The sequence below is a fragment of the Suricata suricatta genome, chromosome 12 (genome assembly GCF_006229205.1).
Source record: "Suricata suricatta isolate VVHF042 chromosome 12, meerkat_22Aug2017_6uvM2_HiC, whole genome shotgun sequence".
In the NCBI taxonomy this organism is placed as follows: Eukaryota; Metazoa; Chordata; class Mammalia; order Carnivora; family Herpestidae; genus Suricata; species Suricata suricatta.
In genome coordinates, this window is record NC_043711.1 from 18,217,109 (window position 1) to 18,235,406 (window position 18,298).

Consider the following 18,298-nt stretch of genomic DNA (forward strand, 5'->3'; position numbering starts at 1 on the left):
TATTTATTTTTGATACAGAGAGAGACAGAGCATGAGAGAGGGAGGGGCAGAGAGAGAAGGAGACACAGAATCTGAAGCAGGCTCCAGGCTCTGAGCTGGCTGTCAGCACAGAGCCTGACGCGGGGCTCGAACCCACGAACGTGAGATCTGACCTGAGCTGAAGCCGGAGGCTTAACCGACTGAGCCACCCAGGCGCCCCACCTATTTGAGACTTAATTGGTGAATGCTGGTCTTTGAGTTGTCCCTGCAGCAAGGTCTCCACCCGACTTCCCTGAGGGTCCTTGGGCCTTGTTCCCTTATAGGATCTTGGCTTCCCCATCCCGTGGCCTCCCCACTTCCCTTTGATGCTCTGAGCTTCTTCTTTGGGGGATGAACAGGAGAAAAGGCCACAGTGTGTGCTGTGTCCAAGGCCAGAAGGAAGACTGAGAGTGGACCCTGGACCTGTCGTGCAGCTGCCTCACTGTGCATACTGGGTCCTCTCTCAGCCCAGGAGTGTGCAGGGAACCAGCATCCACGGAGCAAACACTGTGTGTCTGGTCTTGTGATTGTACAGGGATGGCATCATTTCCCTCTTTTTACAGATGAGAAAACTGAGGCTGAGGTGGGGTCAAGCCTCAGCCTGCCTGGAGCTGAAGTTCAGCCAAGGACTCCTGGAGATGGGACTTCCTTGTCAGGTCATCTCTTGTTATAAGGAAGAGTCCTGGCTTTTCATAGGGGCAGCGTTTCTCAGAAGGAACTTTCATAACCTGTTTCGCCCTTAGACCTTGAGAGAAAAAGTGTTCTAGAGTCTGGAAGTTTTGAAAGGTTGGAAGGATGTGTGGAGTTCCCATGGGCTGAGAGGCTTCTACTTTGTCAGGGTAGAGCAGGTGCTGCATTCCAGAGCATTCCCTTAACTGAGTGCCCTCAGGAGTGGGGGGCAGTTAGTGGAATCCTTCAGGGACTGTGGACACTGGCAGCCCTTGAGGCATGTTCAGACTCCAGTTCAGGGGCCTTCTCGAAATAGCTTTGAAAATACAAATGTGCCAGCTTGCCTGTGACTTAGCTAGGTTCCTGGTGGAGTTCAGATTTGTTTTGGTTCATGTGGCCCTTTATTAAAGCGAATCACTGGCACTCAAAGGACTGCCTGGGCCTGACAGTCCCAGTACCAGGATGCTCAGAGATGCATGGATTTTAGACTGTTCAGGTTGGTACCTTTCCTTCTTGTCTGAGGAGTACCCAAGACCCTGGGGACTGCCTGCTTTGGGGCTGTAGATCCAGGTCAGACACCTGTCCTGTGGTTGGGGCATGGCTAGGGTGCCAGGATCCTGAGGAGCCGGAATCTGCAGAAAGGAAGACGGGAATGTAGATTAGAGAGGCTGTTTATATGTTATTAACATGTAATAATGCTACTTGGCATAGTTTAAATAAGTATATGTCTTCCAAGGGTGACTGTGTGGGAACCTTGGCTGAACAGTGGCGTGGGGTTTATTCCTTAGGAAATGTCTGGCAGCAGAGTTACAGCTTTTGGGGTCAGCAGAATAGGAGTTGAGCCAGGTTGGGAAGCTTGAGGAGGCAGGGGCCCTTTTCTGTTTTCTCTGTTACAAAGTGCCCTTGTGTAGCTAGTGAGAAACTTGGAAAAGCACTGGGGCTATGTACTCACCTGTGCTGATGGAACACACAGGGCTGGGCACTGGCAGAGATGCCTGCTATTTAGGAATGTCCATGGGCCTGGCCAGCCAGTTGGCACCCACTTCCAGAGCCCATCCTGGTCTCTCGTGGCTCTGTATGGTCTTCTCTACAGGTGGCTTCTCCTTGGATGACTTCACCTTGAGCTCTGTTCTAGGCCCTCCTCTGCTAGGTGTGCTCTCATCCCATTGGTAGCCATTGGGATGGAGTGGGGTTAGGAAACCTGCTGGGGTGGCTGGAAACTGGGCTATACCCCGGCTCATGTACTGTCTCCTTCGCAGGGCCACAAATCCTACTCCACCTTTGAAAAACATCTCATGGTTCCCTGACGCCTCTATTTAAACCTTAAAGCTTTGCTTCCTGTTTTTTGCAAAATGAGAGCATTTAGCCTTTGCTTTGTATGTTTATATGTGGATGTGACAGTTTTCATATTTAATATAACTGAATTGAAAAAATGTGAGGCATAGGCTTTTAAGCAAAACATTTGAAATAAGTATTATTTTTGTAGCTAAAAAAGGTTTTAAAGGAAAAATATATTTAGCATTTTTCATGGGTTTCAAGATACCCATATTTACAGATACTTTACCATTTCAGATATTTTACCACTGTGTTTATAGTGGATGGTGAACGACAGGAAGAGGGGTTCTTAGTGGTGAATTAATTAGATGGTGGTGCACCCTTGAGTTGATGTGTCACAAAAGAAATGCTGTTCACAGGGGCGCCTGGGTGGCTCAGTCTGTTAAGCGTCCAACTTTGGCTCAGGTTCTCACGGTTTGTGGGTTTAAACCCTGCATCGGGCTCTGTGCTGACAGCTCAGAGCCTGGAGCCTGCGTTGGAGTCTGTGTCCTGCTCACTCTCTGCCCCTCCCCCACTTGCACTCTATCTTTCTCTCTCAAAAATGAATAAATATTAAAAAATTTTTTTCAATGTTAAAAAAAAAATCTGTTCATAGACCCTCAGTAATCTCAGTGGCTCAGAGAGCAGTCGGTAAAGGACAACTCCAATAATAGTAACTTCTAATAATGTCTGATGTCTTCTAATGGGTTTTTACTGGAAGTAGGAAATCTGTTTATAGGGAGATAAGTATCTGGTCACTGATTCGATTGGTGGAATGACACACTGCCTGGACACTGGGTCCTGGCTGGAAAGATCAGGTATGAGCTCTGAGTTTCCCTCCCAGTCAGGTACCTGGCTCTTGGCAGGAGGAAGCCTGAGGAACCAGAGCCCCTGGGAAGCCCATAGGCATGACTCTGGCCTTCCGAAGCTGTGGGAAGAGAAGCATTTTATTATCCCTTTGCTGACAGTGGCCATGAAGGACAATTCCTGGTGCCAAGGCTGACAGTATGACATTCTATCTGTTGGCCAGTGTTGTTTCTGAGCTCAGTGGGGTAGGATAGTGGAGCTGAGAGTGCCTTTTGTTAGACCAGAGAACAGGTGCCACCCTCTGGCACTGGGGGCAGGAATAGGTGTTTCCCAAAGGTGAGAGTAATTGTGGGTAGGGCCTGGGCAAGAGGCAAGTGTTGTTTCCCTTTGTCAGCTGACGGTAGAGATTTCTCTGGCAGCATTCCTTTGTGTACCTGGATTATTACCACTCATGCTCCTTTAGAAAAGGACTTCTCTAAAATAGGAGCACCTGGGACGTGCTGTTGGGTGGAATAAAGGGGTGAGCTCCTCAGGCCTGCCTCTGTGCCTGGGCTCTCCAAGGGCAGATGCGTGTTCTGTAGATTTCCCAAACTTAAGTTGATTATAGAACTCTCCCTTAGAGCGACCAGAGGTCCTTGGAATCTTTGATAAACACTCTTCTAGAATAATTGTTTTCCAGTACCTGGCCCTGGGTGTTGCAATTTTTCTTGAGTTTTGGAAAGAAGGGTTAATTAAGACCGTATATACAGGGGTTCAGTCAGTTAAACGTCCAGCTCTTGGTCTCAGAATCACGAGTTTGGGCCCTTTGTTGTGCTCTCTGCTGGGCATGAAGCCTACTTAAAAAAAAAAAAAAAACGATGTTAGATATAGCTAACTGTATTTGCTATCCAAATGTGTCCCACTGTACTTGAAAACCCATCCCACTGATGTAGTTGTAAAGTGAGGTATCTGGGGACACTGAGTTGTCTCTTGCATCCAGGCCCACATGCATTTCTGCCCTGATCTGAGCAGAATTGTGGTGTCTGCAGAGGGCAGGGAGAAGGCTGAGATGAGGCTGGAAAGGACTGCTGAGGGCTCCGAAACTCGCCCCGGATTCTGCAGGCCACACGGGAGAGCAGGTAGCAGGGCATATCACTGTTGTAAAAATCCGCCATGTTCTTGAGCTCCATGGCATGTGCTCTCGGGAATGAGACGTGAGTTTGAGTGCCATCACTGCTGTCTCCCCACAGTATGGCCTTGGGCAAATCAATTGCATTCCAAGCTAGCCTGACTGGCAGGCCCAGTCTTTTGTGACAGGTGAATGAGAGCTCCAGGAGAGGAGTTGGTCCCCCCCAGCAGAAATTCTCCATTCTGCCTTAAGCCTGTCACACAATTCAGGCTGAGCCAGTGATGAACTGTTGTAATCATTGTGGGTTATTCACTGACAGTACCACTTAACTCATGCTGGTGTCTCTTTTAGGTGTCAACAGCAGGGAAGGAGGCCTTGCCATCCTGGCTGCACTGGGACCCGCAGAGCCACACCTTGGAGGGCCTCCCTCTTGACACCGATAAGGGCGTGCATTATATTTCAGTGAGCACTGCACGGCTGGGGGCAAATGGGAGCTATGTTCCCCAGACCTCCAGTGTATTCTCTATCGAGGTCTACCCTGAAGACCACAGCGAGCCACAGTCTGTGCGGGCGGCATCACCAGACCCTGCCGAGGTGGTGTCCTCTGCCTGTGCTGCCGATGAGCCTGTGACTGTTCTGACGGTCATTCTGGATGCTGACCTCACCAAGATGACCCCAAAGCAAAGGATTGACCTTCTGCACAGGATGCGGAGCTTTTCAGAAGTGGAAATTCACAACATGAAGTTGGTACCAGTGGTGAATAATAGACTATTTGATATGTCAGCCTTCATGGCTGGCCCAGGAAATGCGAAAAAGGTGGTAGAGAATGGGGCCCTGCTCTCTTGGAAGTTGGGCTGCTCCCTGAACCAGAACAATGTGCCTGATATTCGTGGTGTGGAGGCCCCTGCCAGAGAGGGCGCTATGTCTGCCCAGCTTGGCTACCCTGTGGTGGGTTGGCATATAGCCAACAAGAAGCCCCCTCTTCCTAAGCGTATCCGGAGGCAGATCCATGCCACACCCACACCTGTCACTGCCATTGGGCCTCCAACCACGGCCATCCAGGAGCCACCATCCAGGATTGTGCCTACCCCCACATCTCCAGCCATTGCTCCTCCAACAGAGACCATGGCTCCTCCAGTCAGAGATCCTGTTCCTGGGAAGCCAACAGTCACCATTCGGACTCGAGGTGCCATTATTCAGACCCCGACCCTAGGCCCTATCCAGCCCACTCGGGTGTCAGAAGCTGGCACTACAATTCCTGGCCAGATCCGCCCAACGATGACCATTCCTGGCTATGTGGAGCCCACGGCAGTCGCCACCCCTCCCACGACTACCACCAAGAAGCCACGAATATCCACACCAAAACCAGCCACGCCTTCTACTGACTCCTCAACCACCACAACTCGAAGGCCTACCAAAAAGCCACGGACACCCCGCCCGGTGCCACGGGTCACCACCAAAGCTCCCATAACCAGATTGGAAACTGCCTCCCCACCTACTCGTATCCGCACCACCACAAGTGGGGTTCCCCGCGGAGCAGAACCCAACCAGCGGCCAGAACTCAAGAACCATATTGACAGGGTGGATGCCTGGGTCGGCACCTACTTTGAGGTGAAGATCCCATCAGACACTTTCTATGACTATGAGGACACCACCACTGATAAGCTGAAGCTGACTCTGAAGCTTCGGGAGCAGCAGCTGGTAGGTGAGAAGTCTTGGGTGCAGTTCAACAGCAACAGCCAACTCATGTATGGCCTGCCTGACAGCAGCCATGTGGGCAAGCACGAGTACTTTATGCACGCCACAGATAAAGGGGGCCTATCAGCTGTGGATGCTTTTGAGATTCATGTGCACAAGCGCCCGCAAGGGGACAGGGCTCCTGCGCGGTTCAAGGCCAAGTTCGTGGGCGACCCAGCACCAGTGGTGAATGACATCCACAAGAAGATCGCCCTGGTGAAGAAGCTGGCCTTTGCCTTTGGGGACCGCAACTGCAGCACCATCACTCTGCAGAATATCACCCGGGGCTCCATCGTGGTGGAGTGGACCAACAACACACTGCCCCTGGAGCCCTGTCCCAAGGAGCGGATCATGGGGCTGAGCCGGAGGATTGCTGAAGATGATGGCAAACCTCGGGCTGCCTTCTCCAATGCCTTGGAGCCTGACTTCAAGGCCACGAGCATTGCTGTGACAGGCTCGGGCAGCTGCCGGCATCTACAGTTTATCCCTCTGGCACCACCTAAGAGGGTGCCCTCAGAGGCACCGCCCACAGAGGTGCCGGATAGGGACCCCGAGAAGAGCAGTGAGGATGACGTTTACCTGCACACGGTCATTCCAGCCGTGGTGGTTGCAGCCATCCTGCTCATCGCTGGCATCATTGCCATGATCTGCTATCGCAAGAAGCGGAAGGGCAAGCTCACCCTCGAGGACCAGGCCACCTTCATTAAGAAAGGGGTACCTATCATCTTTGCAGATGAGCTGGACGACTCCAAACCCCCACCCTCCTCTAGCATGCCACTTATCCTGCAGGAGGAGAAAGCCCCTCTCCCCCCTCCTGAGTACCCCAACCAGAGCGTGCCCGAGACCACTCCTCTGAACCAGGACACCGTGGGAGAGTACACGCCCCTGCGGGATGAGGATCCCAACGCGCCTCCTTACCAGCCCCCCCCACCCTTCACAGCCCCCATGGAGGGCAAGGGCTCTCGTCCCAAGAACATGACCCCATACCGGTCGCCCCCTCCCTACGTTCCCCCTTAACCCACAAGCGCCTGGGTGGAGGCAGGGGTAGGGCAGGGCCCTGGAGACAACACAGTGTTGTCTGTGGAGACCGGTGGCCTGCAGACCATCGCCCACTGGGAGCCGACACCTGACCTAGCACACACTGACACACGCGAGGCCTGGACAAGCCCGCCCTCTCTGGTCCTCCTAAACCCCAAAGCAACTGGAGAGACTTTGGGGACATTTTTACTTTTATTTTTTGCCTAACAGCTTTTTGTTTGTTCATAGAAAATTCTTCGCTGCGGTTTTGATGGCTGGCTCTGAAAGCACTGTTTGGGGTAGAGGTAGATGGAGCAGAGCCGTGAATGAACTCGCAGGCAGTGCCGGGTGGCTTCCCGGCTCTCTGCGTTTTGCCTTTAACACTAACTGTACTGTTTTTTCTATTCACGTGTGTCTAGCTGCAGGATGTAACATGGAAAACAGTAGCTAAAGATTAAATTCAAAGGACTTTCAGAAGTTAAGGTTAAGTTTTTACATTTAATCTGCTGTTTACCTAAACTTGTATGTATAATTTTGGGGTGGGTATGGGAAATTGCTTTGCTAAAAATAAGCTCCCAGGGTGTTTCAAACTTAGAGAAGACCAAGGGACAGTATTTTTTATCAAAGGAATCCTATTTTTTCACACTATGTAAACTCGGTTGCTCTGATAACCCCAGAGCCTGACTGGGGGCCTCCCGGCCCTGGCTCTGGGGCCAGGGTCCTGGTGCTGGGCTTGCTCTCCCGCTGTTGCCAGGGGCTGGAAGCCGGAGGGGCCTCCTGGCCGTGGATGTCCACACCCCCACCCCATGCACGCTGGTGGCCCCCCACCAAGGGGTCCTCATTTCCATGGAAAGGGGACTCCTAAGAGGCAGTGGTGGCCGTGGCCCCCAACCTAGGTGCTCCAGGGTGGGCCAGCTGCTCGTGGGGGGGTGGCTGGGGAGGTCGAGGGACTCGACCACATCAACCTATTTTCTTTTACCCTTCTTCTGTGTGTTTTTTCCCCTCCTAAAAGGAATATCATGGTTTTTGAAACACTCAGTGGGGGACATTTTGGTGAAGATGCAATATTTTTATGTCATGTGATGCTCTTTCCTCACTTGACCTTGGCCGCTTTGTCCCAACAGTCCACAGCCCCACCCTGACCCCCCCCCCCCCTCTTCTCTGGCACTCCAGTCCCGGGCCTTGGGCTGGGAAAGGTCTGGTGGCTGGGGAGGAGTGCCAGCAATAGTTCATAGTAAAAATCTGTGGGCTCTCAAAGCTAATTTTTTACTAAAGTTTTTATACAGCCTCAAATTGTTTTATTAAAAAAAGATTAAAAATGGTGATGCTTACAGCAGTTTGTACAAGCTCTTAGTGTTGATTCCATGGAACTGACGGCTTTGCTCATTTTGATTTTCTTTTTTCCCCTTTTCATAACAGTTTAAATTCTGGAATTACACTGGGCTTCTTTTGCCTTTTTTAGCAGAATGTCCATCCGTCCATCTGCATCTCTGTCCCATGACTCAGGGGTACCCACTCTGCTTTGATTCTCCTCCTTTGGAAGTAACCATTTTGAGCATGACTTTTCTTGATGTCTAAGAGTTATTTTTGGGTACCTTTTAGGGAGGAATGCCTTTTGCAATAATGTATCCCTTCCGTGATCGAAGGCTGGTGGGTGGACCCAGGCTCCCTTTGCAAACCGGGCAGCCACTTCTAAGCCATATTGACAGTTTTGCAGAGGATTTGTGTGTGCTGCCTCAGGAGGGGAGGGCTGGTCAGAGAGGAGGGGTCTCTAGCCTGCCCTTCTCAAGAGGGCATTCTCTTTGCACCTTTTCCTACAGGGCCCACCCTCTCTCCCCTGCCTAGCCCCTAGTGGCGTACTCAAATGAGCAGTGCCCCCCTAGGGGGAGCCTGTGGATGAGGGCTCAGTGGACCTCTGGTGATTGGGTCTCTTGCCTCCGAGCCCTGATCCAAGCCGGAGTTTCCCCCCTGCCCAGAGTCAGGAGCACAAGCGGGGTCTGACCTGATGAGATTATTTTTGATGACCTTGTCAAAAAATAAACAATTCCCAGTGTTCCAGGTGAGGGCTTTGAAAGGCCTTCCAAACAGCTCTGTTGTCCCTAGCAACCCCACCATCGGGCACTGCCACGCAGAGACGTGGCTGGCCCAGAATGGCCTGTTGCCATAGCAACTGGAGGCCATGGGGCAGTGAACAGAATAACAGCAGCAACAATGCCCTTGCAGGCAGCCTCCTCCCCTGAGCGCCGGGCTGGCTATGGCCGTTGGACTCCGTGAGACAGAGAGCCAATCTCGCATTCAAGTGTTCACCAACCACTGACATGTTTTTATTTTCTTCTATATGATTTTAAGATGTGTTTTCTGCATTCTGTATAGAAACATATCAAACTAAATAAAAGCAGTGTCTTTATTACAGTGCCATTGCCTCCAAGCATCTATTTCCCTGGCCTCTACAATGTTATAGGATATGAATGGAGTGTGAGACTGATGTCCATGTGACAGAGGGAAGAGGGGACCCAGCCAGGCCCACTCAGAGGACTTGGAGATGGTCTTCGAGCACTGACCTGACACCCTCCGTAGCCTTACCATTTTTGTGCCCCTGGGAGGGGTGAGCTCTGCTAACACACGAGCCCTCCTTAGCCCCTCTAATGCCTGAGCCAGCAGAGCTTCCGTTTCCTCATCTGGCAGGATGGCGGGAAAGGTCCTGCCGGTCATAGGCTGTCTGCCCCTGAGTGGGTAAGCCCCCTGCAGTGCCACCCCAGCTCCTGCCCCAACTGTCTTGTGGGCTTAGGGCTGGTAGTCTCCCAGGTAGTCTCAAGGAAGGTATGGCCTTGGATTTTTAGTGGGGAGAAGGGGAGAATGGTTTCTGGTCAGACTGTTAATGCTCTGGTGGGGCCCACAGATTCTGGGAGCCTGCCCCTATGTGCCCTACCTGGGATAGACAGACCAGCTGGGTAGGCTTAGCCTGACTCAGTGCCCAGGATAAGTTGTCCTGGGACACTGCCCAGGGTGTGGGAGGCAGGGGACATAGCAGCTGTGTCCAGTGGCAGGATCATGGGCCATTGGTCACAGAGCAGCTGATACCTCTTCTGGGCTTGCTTCCCCTCCCCCACAACAGGTTCCTCACCATTTCTGCCTATAGCCCCCAGGCTGCTTCTCTGCTCATAATCTTAAAGACTTGGAGCTGAAACTAGTTTCACTGTGGATGGAGCTGAGTTCCAAGAACTACTTGTGGAATACTGATAAATGCCAGAAAAAGCTTTCCCCAGTTCAGGGACACATGCTTCACCCCCTAGTCCTACCAGCAGGGGCCCAGGAAATAACCCTGCCCTTGCTCTCTTGGCCTCAGGAAGTTCTGTTTAATTTTTAACCCAAGCCACTGGGTTTTGAGTAGACTTACTGCTTTGAACTCAAGCAAAGGGATCCCTGGTTTCAGCAGAGAATGGTAAGGTCAGCAGGGTCAGGAAGAGAAGCCACAAGGGCCTCTGGCCTCTTGTTGCCTAACTCTTCTTTGGGAATATCTGATCTTTGGACTGGAAGACCCCTTCTCCCCAGCACTCCTGCAAAGTCCCTAACTTCTTGGTAGGAGTGGGACTGTACTCAGGTCTTCTGAACTGGAGAGAGGGTGGTGGAGGAAAGGGGTAGGAAGGAATGGATGCAGTTGTGGGGACAGACCCACGGGAATCTACCTTCCCATCTGCCTCTGACCCAGGGCTAGTTCCTGGGATCCCTCTGGCCTGGTTTCCTTATCTGTAAGGTGGGGGACAACATGGATCTCCAAAGGGTTCTGAGACACCGGGGAATTAGGATAAAGAGCCACTCCAAACAGGTCTGCCTATAGAAGGGATAGAATCTAAGGCTAGAAAAATCAGCATTCTCTTCCTGATGTAAAGGCCTGGCTGTTGGCTGGGAAATACTGGGATGTCTAGGAGTTCTTAGGTAGCCCGGCCGTCTAGAATACCCGTTGGTGGGAAGACTCCACATGACTCATCTTATTGCAGACCCCAGCCTGGCCTCAACTTGTTCCCAGGCTAAACAGGCTCCTGGGAGAGGCCCTTCTCTAGCTCCTCCAAAGCATGAAAGGCCCCTCTTGCGTTAGTCTTTTGAGGGTAAGGTTCACTCCCTTCCGTAGATTACTGTATCTTAATACCAGTGGACTGATGACTAACTCTCCCTGCTTTGCTTCCCTTCTTGATCATCATCATGAGGCAAGGTGATTGAGGCCAAGAGAGGACAAGCATCCAGGTCCTGTGGCTACTGCGAGGCAGGTTCAACACTGATTCAAACACTTAAAGTTTTTTCTGATTGTAAAATTTTGTTCATATTGTAGAGCAGTAAATAATTATTTGAAGTCCCCTCCCACCCCACTGGAGGTGCTGGGTACCATTTCCTTTATGGGGACCCTATAGAAGACCCAGGGATGATAGAGCAAGACATTTAAAGTGAAGGTTCCCATCTGCTGGGGATGCAGTGAGTCCCCTATGAGCAGCCTGGGGTGGGGGCAGCATGAGACTGGGCCACTGGGGCTTTCACTAGCTCTATTGCCTCCAGCTTTGGTGAAGACGACTCTGAAGTCTCAGCTGGGGTGGAGCATAGATGGTCCGTTTGGAAGATTCTGTGCATGTGGCCAGGACGGTGCCCTTAGGTGGGTTCGGGGCCGTGATGAGGGCAGCCTTCAACCTTTGTAGTGGCTTCCAGGCCCCCACCTCCACCCCCCTTCCTCATGTGAGGCCGGCGGAGTTGATTTGCCAGCTGCTCAGGGCCCAAGAGGGGGACAGTGCCCGAGGGCTCCCACCAGGTGGCGCCAGAGGCCGGGGTAAGCCCGGCAACGGTGGGAGGGACTCCCGAGGGGCACCCGGCGGAACTCCGGAACTCCGGAGCTGAGGCGGTCCTACAGTGGGCTAAGGACTACTGGAGAGCAAGGCTGAGCCGGGTTGTGGACAGGGCCCAGGCCAGAAGGGAAGCGCCGGACTGGGGGTACAACCAGCCCGTCTTTTTTCGCTCAGCCACCTCTGCACAGGCCCTGAAGGCACTGGGACGAGTGTAGCCCGGGTCCAGAACCGGTCTTTCGCCCGTGCTGCTCTCCTTCAGAAAGGGAATCTGGCAGGGAATAGGAGGGGCGAATCTGGGGTCCAGGCTACTGGATGGTTTCTTGGGGCCCCGCCGGCAAATCTTGAATTCATTCAGATGTACATAGGCAGGAACCAAAAAGTACGCTTTGCACACTCCCTTGCCCTAGCTTTTGTGTGAGGAGCCTGCACACTAGGGCTTAGCTCAATGGATACTTCCCAAGTCACTCCTTCCTCCAGCCTCAGAGCTCCTAAGCGCATACCTAAAGTACAATGGGGTCTGAGAAGGTCCTGACTTCTCAGGTAGGGCATTTTCAGTTGTGTGGTTGGGGGTCCCCCACCTGTCACTTGACATTAGAAGCAGACAGAGATGGAGCAGGAGATGATTGACTTTCTCTGGGTTGACCCTGGAGTAGGAACACCTTGAAGCCCCTTAGGCAAAGTGCCTCCACAGCCCTGGGCACACACTAGGACCACTGGGAACAGCCAATTGGCAGCTGGCCAAGGCTCCTAGGGTTGGAGTCTTCTTTCCTCGTGGTGTCACAGCCTCAGTCTGTAGAGCGTGGAGCCCAAGTTTGGGACTTGTGGAAATGGCTGGGAGCTAGGTCAGGCCACCACCTTCTCTGGGGATCACTTCTCACTTCACTGCCTATTTCCCTCAGCACTTCTGTTGCAAAAGGCCTTAAGGGAGAAAGGTGAAGAAAGGCACTGGCTAGTGAGGCAGGGGTGGGGAGGTCCTGTTGGGAGGTGGCGACGGCCTACTTCTGAGTGTGCCTTGGGGAAGACCAGCTTTGTCCAAGATGAACTCACCCTCAGGGAACACAGGCCTGGTTGGGTTGGCCAAGGAGCTGGGCTTGGAGGATGCTGAGGGGGATGGAGTCCTCCTCTTGTTGGAGGAGCACATGGTGTATAAGTGTTTGTGGGGTAGGACTTGGGCAGCTCTGCCTTCTCCTATCCCATATAGTGATTAAGCGTGCAAATGAGAGGCTGAGGAGGCATCCATTGTGACCCCAGTGGCTCTGACTCAACAACCATGTGTCCCTTAAGCCCTCCCTGCCCTGGCTCCAGGCAGCCTATCAGATCAGCTTACCCCTGAACATCCATCCTTCTCAGTGAAGCCTTAGTCCAGGCAGGCCTAGGAGAGGGACATAGCCAGCCTGTGAGTCCCAAGATCCCTGGCAGCAGATCAGGGCATGGAGGTGTCCTTGGTTGGAGTAAGCAAAGATGGAGGATGGGGGAAACTCAGCCGAACACATGTCTTTTCTGATTTTTTTGGTGGCAAATGGTCAGTGTCTTCTGTCTAGGCTTACTAGGAGTTCCTCAGTCTACATTGTCAGCTGTCAGAAAGACCACCTTCACAGAAAGCAATGCCCATGCCAGGCCTCCCAGCTAGAGGAGTTATTACTACATAACTAGCAGAGGTATCCCAGATGGTTTTGCCCAACTGATACCTACTGCTTCCCAAAACTGGGGGAGTCAGGGAGCACTCCCCTCAGGCAACCCTGATGCCTGAGTGTGACTTCAGTCCTCACAGTTCTTTGGCCACACCCACTGCTAAAGGGATGGACAGTGGTCCTGCACTGAAGGCCAGCAGTAATGCCCTCCAGTTTCAGGGCCTGATTTGAGTCGCAAAGATCAGATTTGGAGACCACAAGCTCAGTGAGGGTAGAGGAGGCTCAACATTGGTTTCTGCTGTATCCTTGGAGCCTAGAATGGTGCTATCCTTGTCCTAGGGCTCAAAAGCACCAAATTTAACTGAAATTTAAATGTAACGGAATCAAAATCATCTATCCTAGCAGAGGCCTAAGAGACTATGGACCTTTTAACTTGCCACAAAGCTTTTGCTTTACCATCAGAGACCCCACCCCATTCTGTCCATCTTTCCTGGAAGGCAGGAACTCTTTTGGTGGTTCCTGGAGGCTTCCTGGGTACACCGTAAAGATGACAGGGCAGAAAAGCTCTATCACAATCCACTCCGATCAGGACAAAGATGAAGCTCATTGGGGAAAGTGGCTGTGTCCTGAATGCTGAAGTCCCTGGTGGTAAACAGTGATTTTCAGTAATGTGCTTGGGTTTGCCATAGTAGAGCCACACAGGGGTCAGGAGGTAGGGTACTGTCTGAGAGACTTCCTCTAGGCATGTGGAACTGAGTCTAATGGAGGGGCTGAGCAAGCTGCCCATTCCCCTGCACTGTCTGAGTCATGTCTGAACCTCTGTTGCCTGTGGGAGGACATGTAGACTGGTTAGGAGAGGACATATAAGCAGGCCTGTTCCCCACCCCTGCACCCACCTTCCTATCCATGGAACAGAGGTAGGTGAAGGAACTACACGGAAACTGGGATCCTGGTGGGAAGGATGGCAATAGGGATCAAGGCAGCGTTTTGTATCATTTATGGGAATTTATTTGTGTGTGTGTCTCTCTCCTACCAACCGAGTTCCTCGAGGCCAGTCTCACAGTCTTCTCTGGACCCGGCACCAAGGAGTTGTTTGTGCACTGGCTGAGGGATGAGTGCATGCATGCGTTAATGAGATAGGCAAAGCCAGCCTGGAGGCCTGTCTGGGGGAGTGCCAAGGGGCAAGAAAAGCAGCATGTTTTGACTTGGACGCTTACAACTTGGAGAAACCATGTCTTTGTTATTTTTTCTTGTCATAACAAGCCTTTGATAGCACATAACTCTAATAGCAGTAGGGCTTAATTAGCTTTTTTGGGAGCAATGCATGGGCGGTGGGGTTAGACTGGTGATAAACATTTCTGATGATTTTTTACTGGCTTTTTTCACATAATGCAAATAAAGATTTGCACATTACAACAGGAAAGGAACTATGCAGACAGTTCACCAAGCATATTCTAAACCTTCCAGCTTTGTTCCCTTTTCCTACTCTACCAGGACCATGGGCCAGCTTGAAACCTTAGCACACAAACAAGGTAGTCCAGGCCAGCCTAGGTGGATTGCTGAGCAGGACGAAGAGCAGGCCTCTTGTTTGTAGCTTCATACCAGCCTGAGGCTTGCTTGGGGAGCTGCCTTATTCTTCATGTAGTGAATAGTGCTGACAAGTCTCAGCCAGTGGAGAAACCCTCTGTTTCTTTGGGCTTCCTTCCTTCCTCTTCAGTGCTGTTTCTCCATCCCAGAGGAGAAATGGGGACAGGGAGACATGTTCCTGAGTTGCTTCTCATTGGGTGGGGAGACAGGCCTCAGCAGCAGCAGCACAACAAAAAGAAAAGTGCAGAGCCCAGGGCGCTCCATAGATAGGAGCCAGCTCTCCCAACCTCTCTGAAATTCAAAACCCATGGGATCCCATCATCTGGGACTGTCCCCAGTCATCATTCCTCATTCTCTTCCACCTCCACACTCTCTACCTCCTCTTCTTACCTGCAAAGTTTGCCTTCTTCTTCATCCTCGTCAGCATCTTCATCTTCGGATTCTGAGCCTCCCTGTCTCTAAAAGTACATCCTGGGGTGAAGTGGACGGTGTAGGGAGGCAGGGAAGCCCCAGAGTCTGCACTCTGCCCCTCTTCACCTTCCTGGGGCTCATCTGCATGTTGCCTTGCCTGTGGCCCAGCTGGCATCCAGGTGCATTTCTTCATTCTCCCAAGATTTGCCTTCCCATGACTAAGCATTTCCACAAATCCCAGTAGTGAGCTGGCTCTGACTGGGCCTTTTCCTACCTGGATGGATTTTTTCCCCCTTCTGATTCCTTTTCCCTCTAGTCCTTCATAAATGTTTGAGAGCACAGACTGAAGAAGAAAATGGTCGTGTATCCATCCATCAGTTCTGTTTTGGCATGAGAAATGACTGTTTTTCCATCCGGCCTTTCTCCAAAATGACTGCTATGTGTCACATGTCACACTGAAGTGGTAAGAAGATATCTTTGGCAAGTGAAGTTTGGGGGACTGGGAAATTTCTGCAGGGCCTCTAGGTGCATCCTGTTCCTGGCTGGGCAGCAACTGGATCCAGGAAGGAATGGTACCGGAAATACCACACAGCTGGTTTGCACAAACCAAGAGATTTGTTTGTTTATTAGTCATAAAGTTAAGCCTAGTGAATTTTCCTAGGTGAGTGTAGCCAGCTCATCTATGATCTCTCCACCAGGAGAAAGTCTGGACCCAATCTTAGCATCCTCCCCGTTATTTATTAAGTCAATAACCTAAATGTGGTGATGCAAGTGCTACCGCCAAAGATCCTTCTGGGGTGCTTTTAAGCCTGGTGATTGGTGAACCCCTTGGAAGTACAGGTGAGGGAAATGCTCTGAGTTCTATGGAGAACCTGGCCCAACCATTAGCCCCTGAGGCCCTGCCAAAGCCCAGCACAGGGGATAGGATAAGTCAGACAAAGTCCTGCTGTTGAGGACCCCTGCTCTAGGTCAAGGGGAAGAAAACAACTCCTGAACAGTAAATAAAAATGGGAGGCTGAATCAGAAATCCAGACAACCAGAGGCCAGCACCATCCCACAGCCAGCAGGAGTCCCTGGGCTGAATGCCAGGGCTGGATGTGGACAAAACAGGCATGTTTCTGGGTATGCTTTTCAGAGGAAGTGGAACTGAGAGTTGGAATGCAAGGTAGGGGCTCCACTGACCCACACTTCCTGGTCCTCCTGGGTCCACTGTACTGTGTCCTTTGTCACTAAGGCAGCAGGGACCCTAGAGGTCTGCTAACAGCCAGGAATCCACTCTGAGGAGGGCAACTCCCTAGGCCTGCTGGCTGGGTAGGGCTAATTACCCCAACTGGAACCAGAGGCATGTTGATTTAAATCTGGAAAGCCATAGCTCCTTTGGCTTCTACAAAAATAGAAAACAAACATCCTTCTCTCCCCCACTTCCAAGTAGCCAAGTAGCCCAAACCATACTGATTAGTGTCTGTGAAGCCAGAAGAGCCTGGGTTGAGCCAAGGTCAGGTCATTCGCCTGCCCATCATGCTTGTGTTCATGTTCTTCCCCAGAAGAAAAGGTGTGGCACAAAACCCCCAAATCCCAGACCACCCATCAGCGAGACAACTAATAATAAAGTTGGTTATGTGTATTCCAGCCACTTGACTGTGTTTTAACTACATTAGCCACTTCACCCTCACAATTCCTGTTTGAGAGGCTACTATTATCACTTTGAAGGCTAGGAAATGGAAGTGTGGCAAGCCTAAGTTAGCTGTCTAAGTCCCACCCGGGAGGTGACAGAGCTGAGATGCGGGCTCTTGGGGAGCCTAGATGTACACATGTAGTCATCAGACACTCATAAAGATGAATCAGACCAGGAGGGAACACAGTGAAGGCCATGATAACACAGGCAGAGAGGCCCTCATCATTCCAGGCAGTCAGCAGCAGGCAATAGGGGCGTCCAGGCTTCATGAAAGCTCTGTCCTAAGGGCTGGGAAGAGCAACTAAGAGTGTATGGGGAGGGTCCAACCAAGGTCTGTCCATCTGCCTGGCTATCAGTGTTCACTGGGATCCTCAGATTATTCCAGGTGAGGTTAGAACTGCTGACATGCCATGTGATATATTCCTCACCATTAGGAGAATTAAATGGGTTATTCTACACAGCCATGATTTATGGAGCCAAGAATAGTCTGGAATATAGTCTGTATCTTCTAGGAAATATTCATCCTTGAGAAAGTACAGGTTTGTGTAAGAAGCCATGAAGCAGAGCATCCCGAGTAGCTTGCAAATATTGAAATCAGTAAAAATGAGGTCACTGAAAAGTAATTTGGTGAGCTATCAGATTAATGCAGAGGGAGCGTGCACCTTCTCATCTAGACAGTCTCTGGGAGCCACAGCTCAAGGCCTCTGAGAAATATCAACTCCTCTTTCCAATCCTCCAGCTCACTGTCCCAGGGCCTACCGAGGAGGCCTTCCATATGGCTTTAGGCCAGTCCTGACACACCCTCCACCTTTCCCAGAGACACTTCCTGAGACTCCTGTCCCATGGGACCAGGCCCTCAGCTTGAATCCCATATGGTTCTCATCACCATCTGGATAAAGTCTTCACTCCCCAGCTGGCCTTCCAGACCTTCACAATCCGGCCCCATCGCGGAGCATCGTCTGTTTCCGTCCTTCCGTGACCTCTGAACATCTTTGTTCACTTGTCTTTCTAACTCCCAAACATTTTTTGAGGCCACACTTGGTGCCCTGTCTCTGAGGCCTGTTTCCATGAACCCTGCTGGCTGGCTGGTAACCGAGGCTACCCAAAGGAGAGCCCTTACTCCCCAAATTTGCGGGACAGGAAGTGCCACTGGCACCAGGGCAGTACAAGGCGCGAAGCCCCCAAGGCCGCTCCTGTGGCAGGTACCCCTCCATCCGGGTTCAGTGTGGGACGCTACCGCCAACTCCCGCTAGGCTCCAGGCAGCACATTCTTGCTGTGTCGGCCGCGGAGGGCGCATGCGCTGGCGCGGTGGCTGTTTCCCAGCGACCCCGCCGCTGGCTTGTGGACACGCTTCCTCGCTGCCGGGCTGGATAGCGCGCGCGCGCTCCGGAAGGAGGGGGGGCGTGTGCAGGGAAGGGGGCGCGCGGGCCGCGCATGCGCATGCGCAGCGGCAAGCGGCGGCGCGAGCCGAGCTGGGAGATGGCGGCGGCGGCG

General features: G+C 51.9%; 2 protein-coding genes and 1 long non-coding RNA gene across 5 annotated transcripts in view; 2 read left to right on the top strand and 1 right to left on the bottom strand.

The window, feature by feature from the left end:
• DAG1 (dystroglycan 1) overlaps positions 1–9,085 on the top strand; it is a 61,386-nt gene extending 52,301 nt beyond the window's left edge. For all 3 annotated transcript variants that reach the window (XM_029917384.1, XM_029917385.1, XM_029917386.1), the window contains exon 3: positions 4,268–9,085. In XM_029917384.1, the coding sequence (XP_029773244.1) occupies positions 4,268–6,670 (2,403 nt within the window). In that variant the 3' untranslated portion in view covers positions 6,671–9,085. The remainder of the gene's footprint in view (positions 1–4,267) is intronic.
• LOC115274023 lies at positions 1,075–12,680 on the bottom strand. Its single transcript, XR_003901049.1, has 3 exons — positions 12,547–12,680; positions 2,854–2,929; positions 1,075–1,319 (listed from the first exon to the last, which is right to left on the bottom strand). It is a non-coding gene; the product is annotated as an uncharacterized LOC115274023 (long non-coding RNA).
• A 5,558-nt stretch (positions 12,681–18,238) lies between these two features.
• BSN (bassoon presynaptic cytomatrix protein) overlaps positions 18,239–18,298 on the top strand; it is a 95,407-nt gene continuing 95,347 nt past the window's right edge. Inside the window, exon 1 of the mRNA XM_029917873.1 lies at positions 18,239–18,295. Within this exon, the coding sequence (XP_029773733.1) occupies positions 18,239–18,295 (57 nt within the window). The remainder of the gene's footprint in view (positions 18,296–18,298) is intronic.